The sequence below is a fragment of the Lotus japonicus genome, chromosome 3, assembly GCF_012489685.1.
Source record: "Lotus japonicus ecotype B-129 chromosome 3, LjGifu_v1.2".
In the NCBI taxonomy this organism is placed as follows: Eukaryota; Viridiplantae; Streptophyta; class Magnoliopsida; order Fabales; family Fabaceae; genus Lotus; species Lotus japonicus.
Window position 1 is genome coordinate 1,623,110 of NC_080043.1, and position 19,093 is coordinate 1,642,202.

The window sequence follows — 19,093 nt, forward strand, 5'->3', positions numbered from 1 at the left end:
GGATTCAATTATCAGTATTCCAATTCGAGGTTTGCATATTAAATCGGTGCTTTCTTGGCTCATTCTGATCTCAAAAGTTACAACTTAATTACAACTGTAAAATGCCAAATCACCCTGGTGCTAGATGCTACAAATGATACTTTAAATATTACTTTAAATGCAAAAACACTGTATTTATTTAGGTTAATGGAAAACACATTCATTTCAATCTTTAAGAAAAGTTCCAGTTCACTTATTTTTACACCAAAGTGAGTGCTAACGCCTGTTACCACTTGAGTCGACGGGTATCCAAACATACCCTAAGTGGGATTGTGCCCAAAAATAACCATTGTAAATTTGTAATTAGGCAATGGTTTTTTTTTTAGTACTGGATCCACTGAGCTCAAACGTGCTCAACGCTTGATTGAACTTAGATTGTGCACTAGACTTTTTGTCTGTTGTGCGAACCATTTGTATTGAACTGGGCTTTTGGCCCAATTTTAATGAAATCATGCTACTGCAACCGGAAACAAAGTTTTGAGTGAAATACTCATTTATCTTGGACAGTGCCAAACAGAATAACCACCGATACTCTTTCACTTTCATTGACTATGTTCAGTGTTGTTCAATTTATAGTAGTACTAGACCAAAAAAACACTCAATAGTCAATACATGATACTCAAGCAAAGGGCTTATGTAATGTGAATCCAATTAAAGAATAAGAGCACCAAGCAGCTCTCACTTATTTGCTTCTCATGCATCTGACAATGACCTCTACAAATTTCTTATACATGTGTTGTTTCAAGTACATCTTCTGCACTTTCTTACTTCCTTCTGTTCCCATTTGCTTCCTTACCAACTGGTTTTTAAGTAAAAACCGGAGATTCCGCGCAAGGACATCACTCCCTGGATGTCCAACAGGATGTAGAAGGCCTGTAACATTGTGCTCAACAATCTCCTGAGTTCCCCCAGCATCCGTTCCAAGAACCTACTCCATAAAAAAAGATTAGATGAATCGCAACAGTAATTATTCATTTGTACCAGGATTGCGATCTTGTCATGTGGTAACCTTACATAACAGTGTCATGTTGATATTCAAAAGGATCAAGGATGAAACTGATAAAAAGTCATTAATGAGATAAACAAAGGGAAAGCTAGTTGGCAGTCATACCGGAAGACCAAACGCCATTGCTTCTATAGTCACCCTTCCAAATGTTTCTCCTAGACCCTGTTCACCAATTTTCTAATTAGCAACAGCTTCACACATTACAAAATACTTATTTCTATAATTAATTTCATGACTCTTTTTTTTGAAAGTAATTAATTTCATGACTCTAAACATAGGAAAAAACACCTTTCAGAATGTGTATTTTCAGCAAGTCTCTCAAAGATTGTAAAAGATGCAATACTTATCTCAATGAAATAATAGAGCCAAGAAAACAGGTGTCACTGCTAATTCAAACAAATTCATTAATTACTCGATAAACTTTACCTATTAGTGATAGTGAGAATTGGATAGAATAGATGAAAATTCAAGCAAGTTGATGTAACTATACCCCAGATAGTTTTTTTTTTTTGAAACTCCCCAGACAGTTGAGGATATATTTCATCTATCTCAACAATTTACTTAACACAACATCATAAAAATATTTCCAACATGATGAAATACCTTGGTCATTTACAATATCTTTGTTTTGTGCAATATGGATATCAGGTGTAAACTAGGTCTACAAATAGAGACATACATGCTCTAATAATGAAGGAAATAAATTAATACTAATATGTAAGCATACTTATATCCATACATGTGAAAGCATGTTATTTTACCTTCTCCTTTTTAAATAATTTAAGTATGACCTACCTGAGAGTTTATGACATAAACATCTGCAGCAGAGTAAAGTGAGGCAACCCGTGTTGTGGATGGAGTCCACAAAACTGCTTTTGAAGTGTTTGGATGCAGTGCCAAGAAATTCAGAAGGCCTTTAACATAATCCCCCTTGTTACTTTTAGATCCAACAGAACCAATGAGAACTTTGAGTGATTGTTGCATTGTTCCTTTGATGTTAGCCAACACTTGTTTCTTTCTGCGAATGTCAAAGTTTACATAATCAGTACATCAAATAAAAGTTAGATTTTACACAAATATTAAGTATAATACTATATTTATATCTTCATGTTACCTGCTTAAGGAAGTCATTTTTCCACCCTTCAATGACGGTAACAATTTTCGAGCACGCCGCCTTCTAGTCACGGTAGCTAGACCTTCCCTTATATTTGTTGATTTTTTCATTTCCTCATCATCTTGCAGCTGTCCACTTTCTACTACTGAGCTTGCTGACTCAAGAAGTAATAGCTGGCCCTTACCAGGGTTGATGCTACTCAGAGATATCACAAGCATATCATTATCTGTTAAGCCCATTTCACCTCGGACTGATTCTCGCAACAACTGCCTTTTCTCAATCATTTTCTCTGTACTGAAGGATGGAGTGTTAAGCGTAGAAGGAATGCCAGCTACGAATGCCAGTTCATCATTAACAGACAATGGAACAATTTCTGGGCTGGCTCTTAGTTTTATGCGTTCTTCCTCACACCATTTTTGCCATTGTTTAGATTGTGATTCAGATAGAAAAACCAACATTTTTACTCTGTCCAAGACACCCTTTGAACGATCAAAGTACTCTCGACGATTTTCCATAATCCACCAAGCAACTTGGCTCGCACCAGCAGGAAAACGTTCAATGTATTGTTCTGTAGACATATAAGAAAATAATTTTTTTTAATTAAGTAATGTAGAAGAGTAGAGTTACAAACTCACCGACAAATTATAAACCACTGTCAAGGTTTTGAGGTAGAAGTTTCCATGAATTAAATAACACATATACCTCCATCTATAATCAAACTCGTCTGTTCTATCAATTTCCGATGGTCTGAATGATTAAAAGGCTAGAAGTTTCTGTCTATATGCAGAGCTATGTATGGTGATCCCCCAGCAGTGTCATTTAATGACACAATCAGTTTTTTATATATGACATGCTTTGAAGTAAAAGTCTTATACGAATAGTTCTAGAATCCGTATGAGAATATGGAACTAAAGTCTTTGACATCGATGTCTATTCTGAGTACTAGGTACTGCTAAAGAGTATTAAATTTGTTTTAATTTTTCCTTTCTGCTATCCACAATTTTCAACGAGCAACAACTAAAAGCATTTCATTTTGATTGTGACTCAAAGTTAAATTCAATGCTGCATAGTTAATTGGTAAAATAAGGGTTTAAAGGATATTTCCGCAGTCTAAGCTACAAAGTAAAGGGTGGGGAAATGATGTTAATGAAGCACATTTCTTCATTGGTTTAAAAACTATTAACACATAAGGAAATGTAACCAATATATTCTTAATTTCTTACCAATCCATGATGCACAAACAGCTGAACCAGCAATCACAAGATCAGCCTTCATTGCAGTTTTGAAGCTGAGATCTGCTTTGTCCTCAAGAACCTTGATTCGCCTTCTAGTGAGCTCTGACATCAAACCACCCTTCTTGCTAAGCACAACAGCAGAAACAGTGGCTCCACAGCTCAAAAGCTCTGTTGCCAACTCCATCATTGAAAGCGGAGCTCCAGTCATCGAAAGCTCATGGAATATCAAGATAAATCTTCTGGACCAAACAAGACGCGCAAAGTCCTCCTTCCGGTTACATGTCCCGGACCGCTTCTGAGGACTCCATTCCAGAATCCTATCTTCTGATGCCCCAAATGGGCCAACAAGCATTCCATATGTACTATTGGTATCAGGAATTTCTGGCTCCGGCTCCTCTATATCACTGTTCTTAACTTCCGGTGTTCGTTTCTGCTTACTACCACGAGCTTTACCTTTTGAAGTGCGAACAGATCGTCTGCTCCTCTTCTTTGATTTAGTTTTACTTTGAGATGGAACATCATTTTCTTTCTTAGCCAAAGCTACATTTATTATTTTACCAACAATACCTGCTTTATTTCTATCTGTCTCATTATTAGCAGACAAGGAGCTATTATCACTAGCTAGCAAATCGCGGTGGTGACTTGGTTCATCATCTGAGTTGGTGTTTCTCGGCCCCGTTCCAAAACCAGAAAATTCCTCCTTCTTATCACTATGTGCCCACCTGGACTGAACAAAAAACCCAAGATAAGCCCAGAGGGTGATCAGAAGCAACCACAACAGCACGCGGTTACTCCGAAACCACAGTGCACCACCACCTACACCACCCCTTCCTTCTATTCTCGGTGTTCTGATTGAATTAAATCGCCGAAATGATGGGGAATTTCGAGGGGTTGACCTTCCTGATAATGTTGATTTAAAACTGCCACCACCAGACCTTAGTGAAGACTGTTTAGCCAGAAATTCCCCTCTATTGTTGCTTTCCTCCATTAGTAACCTGAACTATCATACCACTATAGAAGCCTATCTCGAAATGCAACAAAATAAAACCCTCCTAAAATGCTTCAAGCTCCAACAATCTGAATTCACAACATGAAGAAGTAAGCAAAACACACAATATAGCCTCATCAGTCATCAAAACAAAAACAAAACTTTTGCAAGTTGATTCAAGTGTGGTGGGACAATTGTTTCTTAATTGTTAATCCCTTCCCTAGACTTACATTAAATAGCACTTGAAATTAACCAAAATTCCCCATTTAGAACACAATAAAGATTTGATTTCTCTATAAGAAACCCAAAAAAAGGAAAAACAAAACTTTTGCAAGTTCATTCAAGTGGGTTAGTTCACTTTTTACTTGTTACTACCTTAACCTTCCCTAGACTTAAATTACATAGTAGTTGAATCTATCATTCAAGTTTGTTTCTTTTTTCTCTCTGCCTCCAACTAAATAGATACCCATCAAGAAACATTGGAAGAAAAAGGTAAAAAGAATCCAAATTTAACTAATACTTATTCATCACTGACTTGAAAGGAAGCTCATTTTAGCAACCAAGTGAACTAAAAATAGCTACAGAACCAAGAAAAGAAACCCATTATGTAACAAAAAAAATCATGCCCAGTTAAGCAGGAAGTAGAAACAAGGGGAAGAAGCATTATTACATGGATCATTTTCAGCGTTGAAGATCTGTGCTTGTTGAACAGCGATTGTTCCTTGGTGTATGAATGAATATGACTGAACTTGCCTTGAGCTCTGTGAGAGAGTGAATGCACTGAGCTTGTAGTTACTTCGATCATGTGCTGAGGTAACATACACAGTTTACTACACTGTCACAGGTGTGAGAGATTCAGAGAGAGAGAGAGAGAGAGACACAGAGAGAGAGAGAGACAAGAGTCAAACTGTGAAACACAGTGAAGGTACGCGTGGGTGTGAGTGATATTTGCGCCGTCGGTGGATCTTTACCCGAACATGCTCACCGTCTGATCAATTATCAATCCAAGGGTCTTGATTGTCGGATATTTCTCTTCTCCATTTTATTACTATTTCATATACGGCGTGTATTTGCATTAATCGGTAAATGACTGATTATAATATGGGCTTCGTTCTTATCGGTTAGAATTAAACTTTCAATCTCATAATTATGGAATTGAATATGAGATTGAATGAGATAACTACTCCTTCCGTTCCTATTTATAAGAACCAAATGAAGATGCAGTTTGGTCCTTTTTATAAGAACCAATTCAAATTTCAAGATGCATTAATTATTTTTAGGCAACAATATCCTCATTTAATAGATGTTTCTCTTTCTTTCCACTATACACCTCATTAATGATAAATAAAAATTAAAAAAATAAGTTGGGGTAATTTTGGAAAGTTGAGATAAATTTGAACAAATTTAATATTACCAACCACTTTCTTAAGGGGCGTGAAATATTAGTTTGGTTCTTAGAAATAGGAACAAAGGGAGTACTACGTGACACTGTGATTACTCATTTTTCTCTCTTTTTATTCTCTTTGACGGGTATTGTCATTCGCTCAGAAAACGGTTGCGTGTTTTTTCCGACTTTAAACTTGTGCTACTATTATTTTTTAGAGAGATCTAATTTATCTATTACTAGATCAATTTGTCGGTTATTATATGATTGATTGACACTAAAAATTATTTTTCTTTCTTGTTAAACCAAAGTTATTCTTCACTAGGCAACAACTTTTTTTTGGTTCAAACAAATTCTTAGGGGTGAAAAACAGAAGTGAATATTCATCTCATGTGATGATGGGGTAATCTTATTTGAAAATGGTGAATTTTAAATTTCAAAAATACGCTTTGACTCACTAATAGTAATAATGAATTGAATATATTGCAAAAATACATATTTTCTAAAAATACATTTTCTATTCAATAAACATTTATAAACCTTTCCTCTTGTAACCAAAAAAAATCTAAACATTTATAAGACAATATAAAATATAAAACAAGGCTTTCAATATTTAATTCCACTATTTATGCTTAAAATCATAAGACAATGTTTAATCTCATGCATAATGGGATGGGAGAAAATCTCCAAATCTACACAAATCCAAAGTTGCCACATACACCAATCTCACTAGCGTGTGTTTTGTTCAAAAGAGATGAGAGAACGAGAGGGATTAGAATAGAGGTGAGACAAATGGAGAAAAAATAGGAAATATTTCATTCATTTTTCAATAGACAACTTGAAGTGCAATATTTCATTCATTTTCATTGCTAATGATCTCGTAGCATCTAGCATTTTCCGTTTTCTTTTAGGAAAACATGTACAGGAAATGCAATTTACTGTAGATTTATGCAAACATATTCTAAGTGTCCATTTTAGCGGAGAAACAAGATTTTCGCAAATTGACTCAAATTAAGCTCAACCGAAATCAAGAGTCTAACACCTTATTTGGTATATAGCTAATTTACATGAGAGAAAAATAGACGGGAAAGGTGCCCAAGACAAAGATAAACCATCTTATTTGATTGTGTCACATAGTAGATAGGGATTATTGGAATAACGTGTGAGCCCTTAAACCTTTATACAAACAAGGAGAGAGAGCTCACACAACTCTCCTCTATTTTTCTTATATAAACAACCTATTTAAAATATATTTTATTTCTCACATTTTTCTCTTTTTTTCTTGTCTCTTTTCTAAACCAAACATAGCAAGTGTTTGTTAAAAAAACTAAGTAGTTTATTAGGTATTTAAGATATCAAGAGGAAAAAATAATTTAAAAAATTTAACAAAATTCAAACACGTAAGAAGATACAGAGAAAAAAGTGAGCCAGTGTGTTGTGTAAATATAGACCAAAATCATGAGGAGTGTTTGAAAAAAAGTGCTTTTTTTCCAATTGAAAGAAAGTGTTTAATCATATAGGAAGAAAAGTTACGTCATTTTATATCCATCCACTCCCTTCCCACCTTAGAGTTCTAGGCAGTGTAACCGTCACGTTCTCAGTTCCTTCCTTTTAAAAAACACCAACATACATTACCTTTCTTACATGTCTAATTTGATTCTATTTTTCGAAATCAATAATTATTTATTCACACCTCAAAATGAGGTGGAGGAAGAGAGAGGAAGGAACAAAAGAAAAAGTAAAAGTGAGAAAGTATAAGATGTGATAGATGATAAGAGGAGAGAAATAGAAATAAAAATAGGTGGAAATGAAGTGTATAAAAAAAGAGGTGTGTATATATCATTACCCAATTAGAATTGTTTTTCTATCTTACAAATTGAGCACTAGTGCCACATGAAGAAAAAGCTTCAAGCCAAGTTTCAAAGGTAGTACTAGTAACAGTCTAGACAATCAGTTACATAATGACATAATCAAAACCATCCTTTGAATGGAACACCAATTTTGTCCTTGGTAACAATACTAGCAACTTTGACAACACAGCAAGTCTCAATAGAAGAAACAAAACCACATCATCAAAGAAAGTGAATTGAACAATTCATTAAAAATGTCTCATTATAATTTTACCCACAAGTTCATCATACCAGGTGAATGATAAGAAAAGCATTTACATGACAAGAATAGCTTTATGACTTCACGAACACTCAGTTGCTGCATTTACCATTTTTCCCATATTCATAGCTGTAGAGAAGCTTGCCAGTCTTTCACTAAAGCTTCACCAAAGCAAACCGCAAAGAAAAACCTGCAAAGAAGCCATCAATTGTCCCTTAGGCATCAAATATAAGTAGAGGATATTAAATGCATGTTTGACAATTGATTCTGAAGTCAATATGTGAGTAGCTTCTAGGTACCAGAATTGATTCCAGAATTTTGATCCAAACATGCTATAACTGCAAATTCATTTATACTTCATGATTATCTTTACCTCACAATTACACAAGCAACTACCACCTGTCAAGCTGCAATAACTTCTTTAAATGGAGGACAGCATCAACAGGCGTTATATAACTGCAAGGAAGAAAAATGTGTAGAGGGAGAAAACAAAAAGGAGGCGCATCAGCATAAAGAGCCCAAGGTAACAATAACTCCAAAAATCCTCAGAGATTAGACTTTATTTAATTACCTAAAAATTCTCGAAACCAATAGCGGCCCAAAGTACTCCAGAGCAAAAGCTGGAGAACAGAGGGCCTGGAGGAAGAAGGCCTGAAATGCGAAAATTACTAAAACGTTAGGAAATTGTGAAACTATTAAAAGAATAATAAAGAATTAATTGGGAGCAACTAACCATATCTTCTTATTCAAACATGCTGCATACTATACAATACTTCATTGCCCAAAGTTCATCTCTGAGTATCTGCATCGAGCACAACCAACATTCATTATTTCATTGTAATTATGATCCAATTTAAGAAATCATGCCAATAACATCAAGAGTATTCCCACCCACCCCGCAAACCGGAATATTTTTCAGTGCCATAATAATACGTACTACATCAACAATAATACTGTCATCTATCTTTATATGGTTAGTTATTCCTTTATTATTATTTTAAAATCAATAAATAACTGTAGGTATGTCAGAGAGGGAGCACAGCAACTTCAGTACTATAGGAGTACAGAAGATGACCTAAAAAAAAATAAGCAGAAGTAGCAAACCATGCTTGAGTGCTTAAAAAATAACCACAAAAATGAACATCTATCTGCAATTTGACTTGCCTGCGGGGCTTATTTTGCCGCTGACCAAACTCATCATTTACAGGCTCTGCAGACAGAACATTTCCAAATAATAAATTAACAAGATTAGCAACCACTGGCAACGAGTAAACTATATCAATGGAAAATGATTATCTCAATGGATGTCGTACCAGGTCTCTGAGGTGGCTCCCATTCATTATTAGCTTTACTCACATTATTTTCCTTGCTGCAAAAGATTCAATAACGAAAACAGAAATCACGAAGCCAGAAAAAAAAGCTAAAGCGACATCAAAGCTAGCATGGCAATAGAAATATTACAAAAATCTATTTCATTGAACATCCCCACCCCTACCCACATGATTATGTATTTATGTACACTATAAATAGCACTGTTGCGAGATCAACAAATGCAAGAACCATTTTGAACAAGTTAGGTATGCATCAATTAATAAAGTTATTATAAAAATGCAATAAGACCCAACCATACAATATAGAGAAGTAAAATATATTAAAATCATGTGACGACATTTCAAAGCCATAAAAGCACCAACCTTGTAGTAGCCGCTGAAGATGTCTGTCCTGATTGCCGACCAGGATAAGCACCAGCAACAGTGAGATAGGGTGAGCCATAAGTAGCTCCTAGAGCTCCTGCAGCACCAGCCAAAACTGGTAGCCTATACAAGAAAAGGAAGTAGTTAAAAACGCAATAAGAGAACAAAAAAGAAATTTTTAAAAGATAAGTAAACAAAGAATAGACTTCTCTTTTTTTTGCATATAACTACTCAAAATGTTTCCGTTATCATGATTAGCAATCCTACAGGATAGAGTATTCTTAAAGAAAATTGCAAGTGCCCCACACAACAGGTTGAGCAGACATGACAAAGGACTAAAAATTACAAATCAGCAACACACTTTGTTTAGCTCTCTAAACATTATTCAATATATCAGATAAACTTCAGAGGTTTAATAAACTTACCATGTCATTTCAGAGCTTCCCATACCAAGTTGAGGATTAGCAACATATCCAGGGAATGCCATGCCAACAGCAGGAACTCCCATACCACCAGGATGCTGCCCTCCAAATTGCATAACTGTGCCCCACCAGAGCCCAATGAAAATTAGAACTGATAAAAGAAAAGCTAAAAGGAAAGGAACATTAAATCTTTCTTGAAAAGATAACAAGCGCATACACAAGAAAAACAACTGATGGATGTTGATAAATCATGAAATACTCAGTTGAACCTCTGTAACATAGTGAATAAAATAATCACTTGATTTTTCACAGACTAGTGACATTACAACTTCTCATTGAGAAATGAGAATTTACATTCCAACAACGGCGGTGAGGAGTTGCAATGAATAGATTGTATCAAAACTTCCCTCTAAGTTAGCAGTATTGATAGTTTAACAAAGAAAACAGCAAAATCAAACCAACCTGGCAAGAAGGTTGGGAAGTTCTGATCCCCACGACCACCACCCATATTTCCAGGAGTGCCCATAGCTCCACCATAAATGAAAGAACCTCTTCCATTACCTTGGGAAACTGCTCTTTCATTTCCAACCAATGTGCCCATGGATTTACCTGATTCTGAAGCTACATCAATTTCTCCAGCATCTGAACCATTTGCCACAGATTCTTTAGGGGGAGATGAGCTCCCAGGCCGATGACCCAACTGTGGAGCAGGGGCTTGCATTGAAGTTCGCCCTGGAGCAGAAGTTTTCTGAATGGCATGGTATTGTGTTGGACTTGGAGTTATTTTATTTACTTGATTATGTGAGGCAGCAGGATGATAATTCATCTGAACTGGGATTGGTCCACCCCTCCCAGAAGCCCTTGGATGAGTAGATTGAGAAGCACGGACTTCAGAAGATCCAGGTGGGTGCATGTGCAAATTGTTCAAAGGCTTCCCGACAGATGGGCGGAAGGAACCATCAATATGCAGCTTGTCCATGCTGATAGAATCAACGATATTCTTTCCCCTGTGCAAGGCATTGTTTTGTTGAGCAACAAAACCCTCACCCATAACACCAGTGTGAACATTCCTGCTTGTACTGCCAGTTTGGACATCCCGTTTTGGTGTCAGGCTTGTGTCTTTGTTAGCAGAGCCTGAAGGGTAAAAGGGGGGAGATGCATAATTCAAGTTTGATGCAAGAACTGGTTTCTTAGCAGGGACAGGATCAGATTCTGAATTAGAAATGGGTGTGAAAGCTCTCCCCGAACTAACATTTGAAGCTTTGTAAACAGGCTTCCCGGACCTTGGAAAGGAAAGCAAAACTATAATCAGAAAACCGACATATAGCTAGCATGTATCAAACTAATAAAAGAAAAGTTCAATACTCACTGTCTATTTTGCATCTGGGGTGCTGCATCATTGTTTTTATAGGTAGGCTCGTACCTTCGGGGACCTCTCCCTCGCACAACACCTTTTGGTACCTGATTTTGATTGTCTCTGTCATCATAACTTTTTCTATCACCACGAACATACCCTCCACGAGCAACGCCTCGAGTTTTACCACGGCCCCGAAAATTACCCCTAGAAGGTCTCCTTCCCTGAATTTCATACAGAATAATGCATTAGAAAGGCTCCAATTCAGGAAGCAAAATACAAAAAAACCTCTACTAGTGCATTTTTGACAAAATGATCACCTCTTTGTAGGGCCTATCCTGAAAAGTTATTTCCTCAAACTTATCATGTCCCCATTTCCTCTCATCTTTGGACTCCCACAGCCTCCTTCCACCACGCATCCGCCTAAATTAGACAAGGAAACAGAATAAGGAAAAAAAACATTCTGATATCAGCACCAAGTCTTAAAAGTAACCAAGTAACATACCTTTGGCCACGGCCACCAGCATTGTCCCTGAAGCGGTCATCGTGCATGTAAAATGCTCCAGCAGTGGGCACTGAAAACGGTTCAGTCTCTTTCTTCTCCTCTTCACCATCACCCTCCTCCATGTCCCCTGATTCTTCCAAATTGGGCTTGAAATCAGCATCAGAATCCTTCACCACAACTACTGAGCCATTCACAACTCCTTCCTCCACACCCCTTTCCTCATAAACCTCTTCCTCATCTTCTCCCACTTTCACTTCCACTACTTCTTCCTCTTCTACTTCTACTTCTTCTTCCAATAACCCCTCTTCTTCGTCATCATAATCAGCCACTCCACCCTCATCCTCCGATTCATCAGAACGAATTGACCGCCGATCCGCACCCTTGCCTTCCTCTTCTCCACCTCCATCCTCCCCTTCCTCATCATCACTCGCCTCACGCCTCCGCCGCATTGACAGCGATCTCTTGAGCTCCTCAGGATCACTCTCATACTCAACATCTTCCTCACCCGCACTGCTTGTAGCCATCCCTCAAAAACCCCCTACACTTCCCCAGAAACCAAACACCCCCAAATTGAAGCTACTCACCAAAAACAGAAACTTCCCACCAATGCACTAAACCCCAGAAACCAATCAGAGAGAAACACGAATCAATCCGAAGCAGAAAAACACTAATAGATTGAAAAACCCAAAAATTTTGGGGAAAATTGAAAACGGCAAATCGAGACCGAAAACGGCGAATCGAGACGGTGAATGGCGATTGAAGGTGGTGGGAGGGGATTGGATTTGATGAGTATTGGTTTGATTTGGGGAATTTGGGGATTGAAGGGAAGAGGAAGAAGAGGGTTGTTGCGTTGTGCGAAACCCTAGATAAGGTAATTTGAAATCGGAGAGAAGAGTCTAAAAAAGCAATAAGAAGAAAAGGAATTATCTGAATTGTTGGGGTTATTTATGGAAATTCGAGGTCGGTTTGTGATTTGAAAGGTTTTGATTGGTTGGGTTCTGACACGAGAGATACATGACGTTAAGTTCTGGAAAAAATCTCACGGTACTTTTGTATAAGCACGTTACGTCAGTTTTCTTCTTTTTTTTTTTTTTACTTGTAAATATTGTTTTTTAAATAATATAAGTTATTTTTTGAAAGGAATAAAATATGTTCAATAAAAACTAAAAAGAGAGTTGTATTTTTTTTATAGGCTTAAATGATCTTTTGGTCCTTGAAATTGTAAAGGGAATCAAATCTGGTCCCTGTAAAATTTTCACATCAAATTGGATCCCTAAAATTGATTTTTTAATCTAATTAAGTCATTTTGCTCAATTTTGACCGGTCAACGGTCTTGTAGCAAGCCTAGTCAGCTAAGGACGGTCAAGTGGACTTTTCACATCAATATTAGTCCCTTGAAAAATATTTTAATCAATTTTAGTCTTTGTTCTTCCACATTCATCTTCTTCCTCTTCCACCTTCTTCCTCTTCCTCCATAACTCAAATCTCATAAATTCAAAAGGAAGAACAAGGTGCATATGATGAACATATATATTTTTTAGGGTTTTGAATTTCTGGGTTTAAGAAATTGAGTTATGGAAGAAGAGGAAGAAGGTGGAAAAACATGGACTAAAATTGATTGATTTTTTTTTCAAGGACTAAAATTGATGTGAAAAAGTCAACGTGGACATCCTTAGCTGACTAGGCTTGCCACTGGACCGTTGACTGGTCAAAATTAAGCAAAATGACTTAATTAGATTAAAAAAATAATTTTAGGTACCTAATTTGATGTGAAAATTTTACAGGGACTAGGTTTGGTTCCCTTAACAATTTCAAGAACCAAAAGAATATTTAAGCCTTTTTTATAGGCAAGAGAGTTGTACTTGTCAGCAAAGTCTAGCACAATTGATACATAACTTGATTTTTTAAGCATTTTCTCAGAGTCTTAAAGAGATTGGTCTCATATTTGTCTATAAAAATAAAAAGTAAGTTGTAAATTGTAATGATTTTTAAAGGTTTATATAAGATTTTACTATCTTACTTTACATTATAATTTGGATTTGATGGCTACCTAATAATTTTTAGGGCTTTAGTTTCTACTTGAACAAATAACTTAAGTTTGAGTCGTATTTGACTACTGATGTAGCTAGTCTCTACTTTAACAAATACTAGTAACTTTGATTTGGGCCTCCATTTTACAATATCTTACTTTTAACTAGTGATGTATAGCTAGCATATCATATTGATGTGATGTTGTGGATTTGATGAACACCACATTGATATGAAAAAAATCTTATAAAGCCTCGCGGCCAAGCGTGATTAATCGGGCCACAACCCTTTTAAGCGAGTGCTAAACAAGTCGAGATGAAAAGCCTTGTTTTGAAGCTTGTATTGTACCTAATCCTAGCTGGTACGTGCTAGTTATGCGAGCTAGCCCTCAAGCTACAACCAATATACCCAACTCTATCTAGCAATCACTCGTCGTGTCTCAACACTACCGCCTGACACATTTTACTATCACTACTATTATGTATCATTCTCCACCACCACTGCTGCAATTGTTAGACACTTCACTGTCTGGCACCCTCTACCATTGTCACTATTGTTTCCCCTTGCGAGACCCCCTCCCACACCTCCATCTCATTGATGGAGTCGCGCAACGAAAGCAACAACTTGAACTTCATTAAAACCGACTCAATATCTCAAACATAAAAGTAAAAAAAAAATAGTAATAGGCTCACAGCCAAGAATGATTTATCGGGCCCAAACCCTTTTAAGCGAGTGCTAGACGAACTAAGCCGAAAAACCTTATTTTGAAGCTTGTATTGTACTTAATACTAGTTGTTGTGTTGCTAGTTAAGCGAGTTAGCCCTCAAGCTACAACCAATATACCTAACTCTATCTACCATTGTCGTGGCAAATGACTCCTCGTGTTCCACCACTACCACTTGACACATTTTTGAATCACTATAAAGTACCATTTCTTACCACCACCACTACAGTTGTTAAGACACTCCACTGTCTAACACCCTCGGCCATTGCCACTATTGTCAGCTTTTGCGGGACCCCCTCCCACACCTCCACCTCACTAATGGAGTCGTAGAATACTAGAATGAAAGCAACAACTCGAACTTCATCAAACACCAGCTCGACATCTGGAACAACGGAATGAACATGTACCCCCCTGTAGGTATCCTATTGAGTTATTCAGAACAACAAATTTCTCAACCACCATTCACTTCATGATAACCGTTGTTACCCTCTCAATCTTGGATCAGTAGCGTCAAAGAGCCAAAGGGAACATAAGGCAACCAAACAGGGAGAGTTCCATCCAGTATGAATGGCACTGACCTAGGGGTGTGTTTCATGTACACAATGGTTAATTAACATTGGCTGCACGATGCTGCTGCTAGAGAGACAGTCCCAATATGCAACATTAATTCTTATCAAATTTGATAAAATCCTAATAAGTATCTTGCAGTAACAAGAGACATAGGAATCTATCCAAATCCAAGTTATGCCAACTGACTCTAGTTTCACGTGAGCAAAGAAAACAAATTGTTCGCCAGGTTACAAATTCAAGTTATACTAAGTTACTAGTTGAGACATGCTTTGTTTGGTTGTCGTTGACTACTGCAAAAAATTAAATAGCTTTGAAAAGTGATTTTTATCGTATTAGAACCCCACCTCTCAAAAAGAAAAGAAAAACAGCCCCCAGTAAATAAAGAAGTATTCAACAAACGCCCAATGATTCTCAAATTCGACAATATTATAGACTCAGTAAAATAACAGCACTATTGCACGTCTCAGTGTTCTAGAGCTAAGATTGTGCAGTCTAAGGCAAAGAAGTATACAAAATTAAGTTCCATGATCACTTGAGGACTTGACTTAAATTCTAGTGCAGCTAGGTAAATATGATAGTCTGCCATGTAACGGCAAACAAACTCGGAATAGCAAATTTCTTCTAAAGTAAAGGAAGATCTAACAACAAGACATACTTTGTGTAACAGGAATATGGGATCTCTCTCATTCATCAGAAGCCTTTGGAGAATTTTCTGGGGTCTTAAGAACTGTCGATGTGCCATCCTTATGTTCCATTACAGCTGCTTTGAACTCCTCTACTATGGAAACATCTTTGAACTTCACAGCAAATGTTGAAAGACCACCTTTCCCTTCACTGGCGCTATTGATGCAGGCAAAAGTAACACCCTTCTTGTCCATATTTGTGAGCTTCATATCAGCATAAAGACGTGCATTCATAATCAGTCTCAAATTTCCTTTGGACCTCATAAGAATTCTGGCCTTTTCTGACCCACTTGTAACATTGACCTTCAGCTCTCCCTTTCCTCGTTCCTTCCAACTTCCATCAACAAACTCAAAGAGTACCGAATCTGCATTGAAAACCACTTTCTCATTCTCTTCACCAGTTTCAACTGCAACCTCCTGCATTGCAAGACCATTTCCCTCACTCTTAGCAACAGAGGATGCCCCAAAAACAGAACTTCCATTGTTGGTTAAACCCAGACCAAAAGGTTTGTCATTTTTCATTGCAAAAATAGAACTGGACCCATCATTTGAAGAGGTACCAAAGGAAAATGAGGTGGTAGAAAATCCAGTTCCAGCAACACCTGTGAAGGCATTTTGGTTACTTGAGAGCAGTTGAAATGACTTTAAATTTCCACCTTCAGCACTTGGTTCTGCACTTTCAGCTTTGTCGTCTTTCTTATCCCCATCTTCAGTGTTTTCTTTCTTATCAATATTTTCAGAATCATTGTGATCCTTAGTTTGCCCTTCATCCACCTCACTGGCACTCTCCTTACCTGCTGCATCCTTATTCTCATTATCACTTTTACTGACTCCCTCACTTTTCTCTTTATCTACCTCTGGTTTAATACCAGTATTCTCCTTTTCTGCAGCATGCTCCTCATCGGCATTGCTTCCTTTTGCAGCATTCTCATCAGGTTTGCTCTCTGACTGCTTAGTATCCTCTTCTTTAGCTTTCTCAGAACCCTTATCTGTATCATCACTACCTTTAGACTCGTCAGCAACAGTTTGTACTTCAGTAGTAGCTTCAGCAGGATTAGCCGTGGATCCAGAGGAGGGAACCAGGCGAATTCCAGCAAAGGGATTTGAAGAAGGAGCAGAAGTAGTTTGTTGGCGACGAACTTTGACTATTCTTCTGCTTGCCAGAACCTCTTCACTGGCTCTCTTGAAAGTGCCACTCTCAAGATCAGGGGAATCTTCCTCATCATCAATAGGAGTATCCCGAGTGAGCTCCCTTCCAGCAGCTCTTTTCTTTGAAGGTTGAAGGGCATTCTCAGCATCCCCCATTGAAGAAAGAAATCAATAAATGAACTAGAACCTAAGATATTATACCAAGTTGTAGTAAATAGCTGCAATCAGGCAAGTTCAATTCTCATTCATTTTTCCTCAAATGGAGCACAATTCAAAACAACAAGGATAACACAACCTATATGAAAAAGGTTATGGATCTTCTTATGTTAACTTTTCACATGACCATCGCAGTTGAAAATTTTGAATCTCTCTCTCCCATATGCATTCGACATTGAACAGATAGACCATATAACATTTGTGAATGCAAAGAGACAGAGAGACACAACTTTTAAATAATAAGGCCGTGGGAAAAAAACATGAGAGGATCCACTCCCACATTGATAATGGCATATGGATTCATAACATGTAAACATCATCGAGAAAATACCATATAGTAGGAAAGTACTACCCAACAGAAACACAGGCAAGACAAGACAACCCATCAAAAGTGAACTTCACAAGGTAATCAAAATATTTTCCTGAGAATACAACACCTACACTATCCATGATATGCACACCTTCTAACAACATTTTTAGCTTAAAAGTTAAAATAATTCGATCCCATATAGAACAAAGCAGCAAAATGTATATATATAAAGCCAGTAACGAGAACCAACATAAAAAAGAACTACACAATTCTGATGTATGTAGGCATAACATTACACAGGAACTAGTAACTACCAGCTAAAGCAATCAAGCCAGTAATGAGAACCAACATATTAAAAAACTACACAATTCATAAGTAGTTAATCGCATAATTTGGTTTCGAGAAGCTTGTATCCTGTCCAAACAGCTTAAGATAATCAGAAAAAAATAAAAATTCAAACATCATATTTTTCAGACACTGCCCATCACTAAATTTTCAAGCTTTAACACAGAAAACCCTAGAAAGATTTACTTAGCCCGTTCTATCTCAAGAGCAAAGAAAATTTGAGGAAAAAGAAAAAAAAATTAAAACCCTGATTGGAATCTCAAGAGCAATTACAGGGGACCTGGAAAAACGGAGATACAGTCACCAAGAACCTATGAAAAACAAGTAATGCGAAATTCTCTCTATGTATTGGAAACACAGAATCTAGGGTTAATAGTAAAAACTAAAAATCACAGAGAATAACAAATCAATGAGCAGAAGTAACAGTAGTAATCAAAGAAATTGAAGAACTTACAGGCAAAACGAAGAACAGTGATATGGTTAGGTTTCAATTCCACGATTCAGCTGTATCGGTGTCTGCGAAATTGAAGAGTTAGAGAAACAGAAAACGTGAAATTAGGTTGAAATAGTGAAGTGAATTGAAGTATTGTATTGAAGAACCTGAAGGAGAAGAAGTGAAGAACAGTGATGAATGAAGGAATCGGAACCCTAACACGATGAGAAGAGTTCAGTGCAGAGAGGGAAGACGATGATAGCGGCAGCAGCAATATAAATCGATCAAACAGCTGGCACCATCATCACTCTCTCGTTATTCTTTTTCTTTTTTTTTTACAGTGTCAAAAAATTTCCTAAACTAAAATATTTTCACTGTATTAAAAAAGCTTTTTACTTTATTACAAATTAGAAATACTATTACTAAAATTAAGTTTGAGTCCAGACACACACTCACCTATAATGCACAAATGTAGCATGCATTTTTATTTTTCTTTTAAGGCAAAAGATGCACTCAATATCATATATATTTTATCATAAATATCATTATTACTGAATATTAGTTTTTTTTAAAATTAAAACTTCCAGTTACTATATTCTAGAATATTAATTACTACCCTATTTTTATGAGACTAATTCATCGCTCCACGGTTAGCACACTAAGTGATAGGAGGTTGACTAATAAAATTTTTTTTCTTTACAAGAGTTGAGAATCGAATGCCAACCACTTACTTAATAGACGAAATTATGAAACCACTTAATTTTCTACCGTTATTATATCTCACA

The 19,093-nt window shown here is 36.8% G+C and overlaps 3 protein-coding genes across 4 annotated transcripts; all 3 read right to left on the reverse strand.

Annotated features, from left to right (window-relative positions):
- Positions 1–558: 558 nt before the first annotated feature.
- LOC130746552 (uncharacterized) lies at positions 559–5,311 on the reverse strand. Its single transcript, XM_057599221.1, has 6 exons — positions 5,053–5,311; positions 3,383–4,471; positions 2,160–2,727; positions 1,841–2,063; positions 1,151–1,207; positions 559–967 (listed from the first exon to the last, which is right to left on the reverse strand). The coding sequence occupies exons 2-6, from the start codon at positions 4,380–4,382 to the stop codon at positions 722–724; spliced, it is 2,094 nt and encodes a 697-aa protein (XP_057455204.1). The 5' UTR covers positions 4,383–4,471; positions 5,053–5,311; the 3' UTR covers positions 559–721.
- A 2,349-nt stretch (positions 5,312–7,660) lies between these two features.
- Positions 7,661–12,751, reverse strand: LOC130745202 (protein MLN51 homolog). The gene is made up of 12 exons (XM_057597354.1): positions 11,851–12,751; positions 11,666–11,768; positions 11,361–11,569; positions 10,454–11,274; positions 9,995–10,109; positions 9,570–9,692; positions 9,189–9,244; positions 9,040–9,085; positions 8,609–8,677; positions 8,447–8,526; positions 8,249–8,331; positions 7,661–8,065 (listed from the first exon to the last, which is right to left on the reverse strand). Exons 1-9 carry the CDS (start codon positions 12,372–12,374, stop codon positions 8,650–8,652), a joined length of 2,025 nt encoding a protein of 674 aa, XP_057453337.1. The 5' UTR covers positions 12,375–12,751; the 3' UTR covers positions 7,661–8,065; positions 8,249–8,331; positions 8,447–8,526; positions 8,609–8,649.
- Positions 12,752–15,577: 2,826 nt separating this feature from the next.
- Positions 15,578–18,629, reverse strand: LOC130745203 (nuclear pore complex protein NUP50A-like). 2 transcript variants are annotated; one of them, XM_057597356.1, is made up of 3 exons: positions 18,476–18,629; positions 18,330–18,391; positions 15,578–17,191 (listed from the first exon to the last, which is right to left on the reverse strand). In XM_057597356.1, the coding sequence occupies exon 3, from the start codon at positions 17,158–17,160 to the stop codon at positions 15,856–15,858; it is 1,305 nt and encodes a 434-aa protein (XP_057453339.1). In that variant the 5' UTR covers positions 17,161–17,191; positions 18,330–18,391; positions 18,476–18,629; the 3' UTR covers positions 15,578–15,855. The 2 variants fall into 2 exon arrangements, with proteins under 2 accessions (XP_057453339.1, XP_057453338.1); XM_057597355.1 differs by having other exon boundaries at positions 15,578–17,222.
- Between the last annotated feature and the right edge of the window lie 464 nt (positions 18,630–19,093).

Bases quoted from the DNA above. Each gene is read 5' to 3' on its own strand.
- LOC130745203 (XM_057597356.1), bottom strand. From the start codon at position 17,160: ATGGGGGATGCTGAGAATGCCCTTCAACCTTCAAAGAAAAGAGCTGCT.
- LOC130746552 (XM_057599221.1), bottom strand. From the start codon at position 4,382: ATGGAGGAAAGCAACAATAGAGGGGAATTTCTGGCTAAACAGTCTTCA. The intron at 2,064-2,159 runs GTAACATGAAGA...TGACATTCGCAG, and splicing joins AAAATGACTTCCTTAAGCAG to AAAGAAACAAGTGTTGGCTA. The intron at 1,208-1,840 runs GTAGGTCATACT...ATTGGTGAACAG, and splicing joins TTTATGTCATAAACTCTCAG to GGTCTAGGAGAAACATTTGG.
- LOC130745202 (XM_057597354.1), bottom strand. From the start codon at position 12,374: ATGGCTACAAGCAGTGCGGGTGAGGAAGATGTTGAGTATGAGAGTGAT. The intron at 11,570-11,665 runs GTGATCATTTTG...TATGAAATTCAG, and splicing joins AGGATAGGCCCTACAAAGAG to GGAAGGAGACCTTCTAGGGG. The intron at 9,693-9,994 runs GTAAGTTTATTA...TTTCTTGTATAG, and splicing joins GGAAGCTCTGAAATGACATG to GCTACCAGTTTTGGCTGGTG.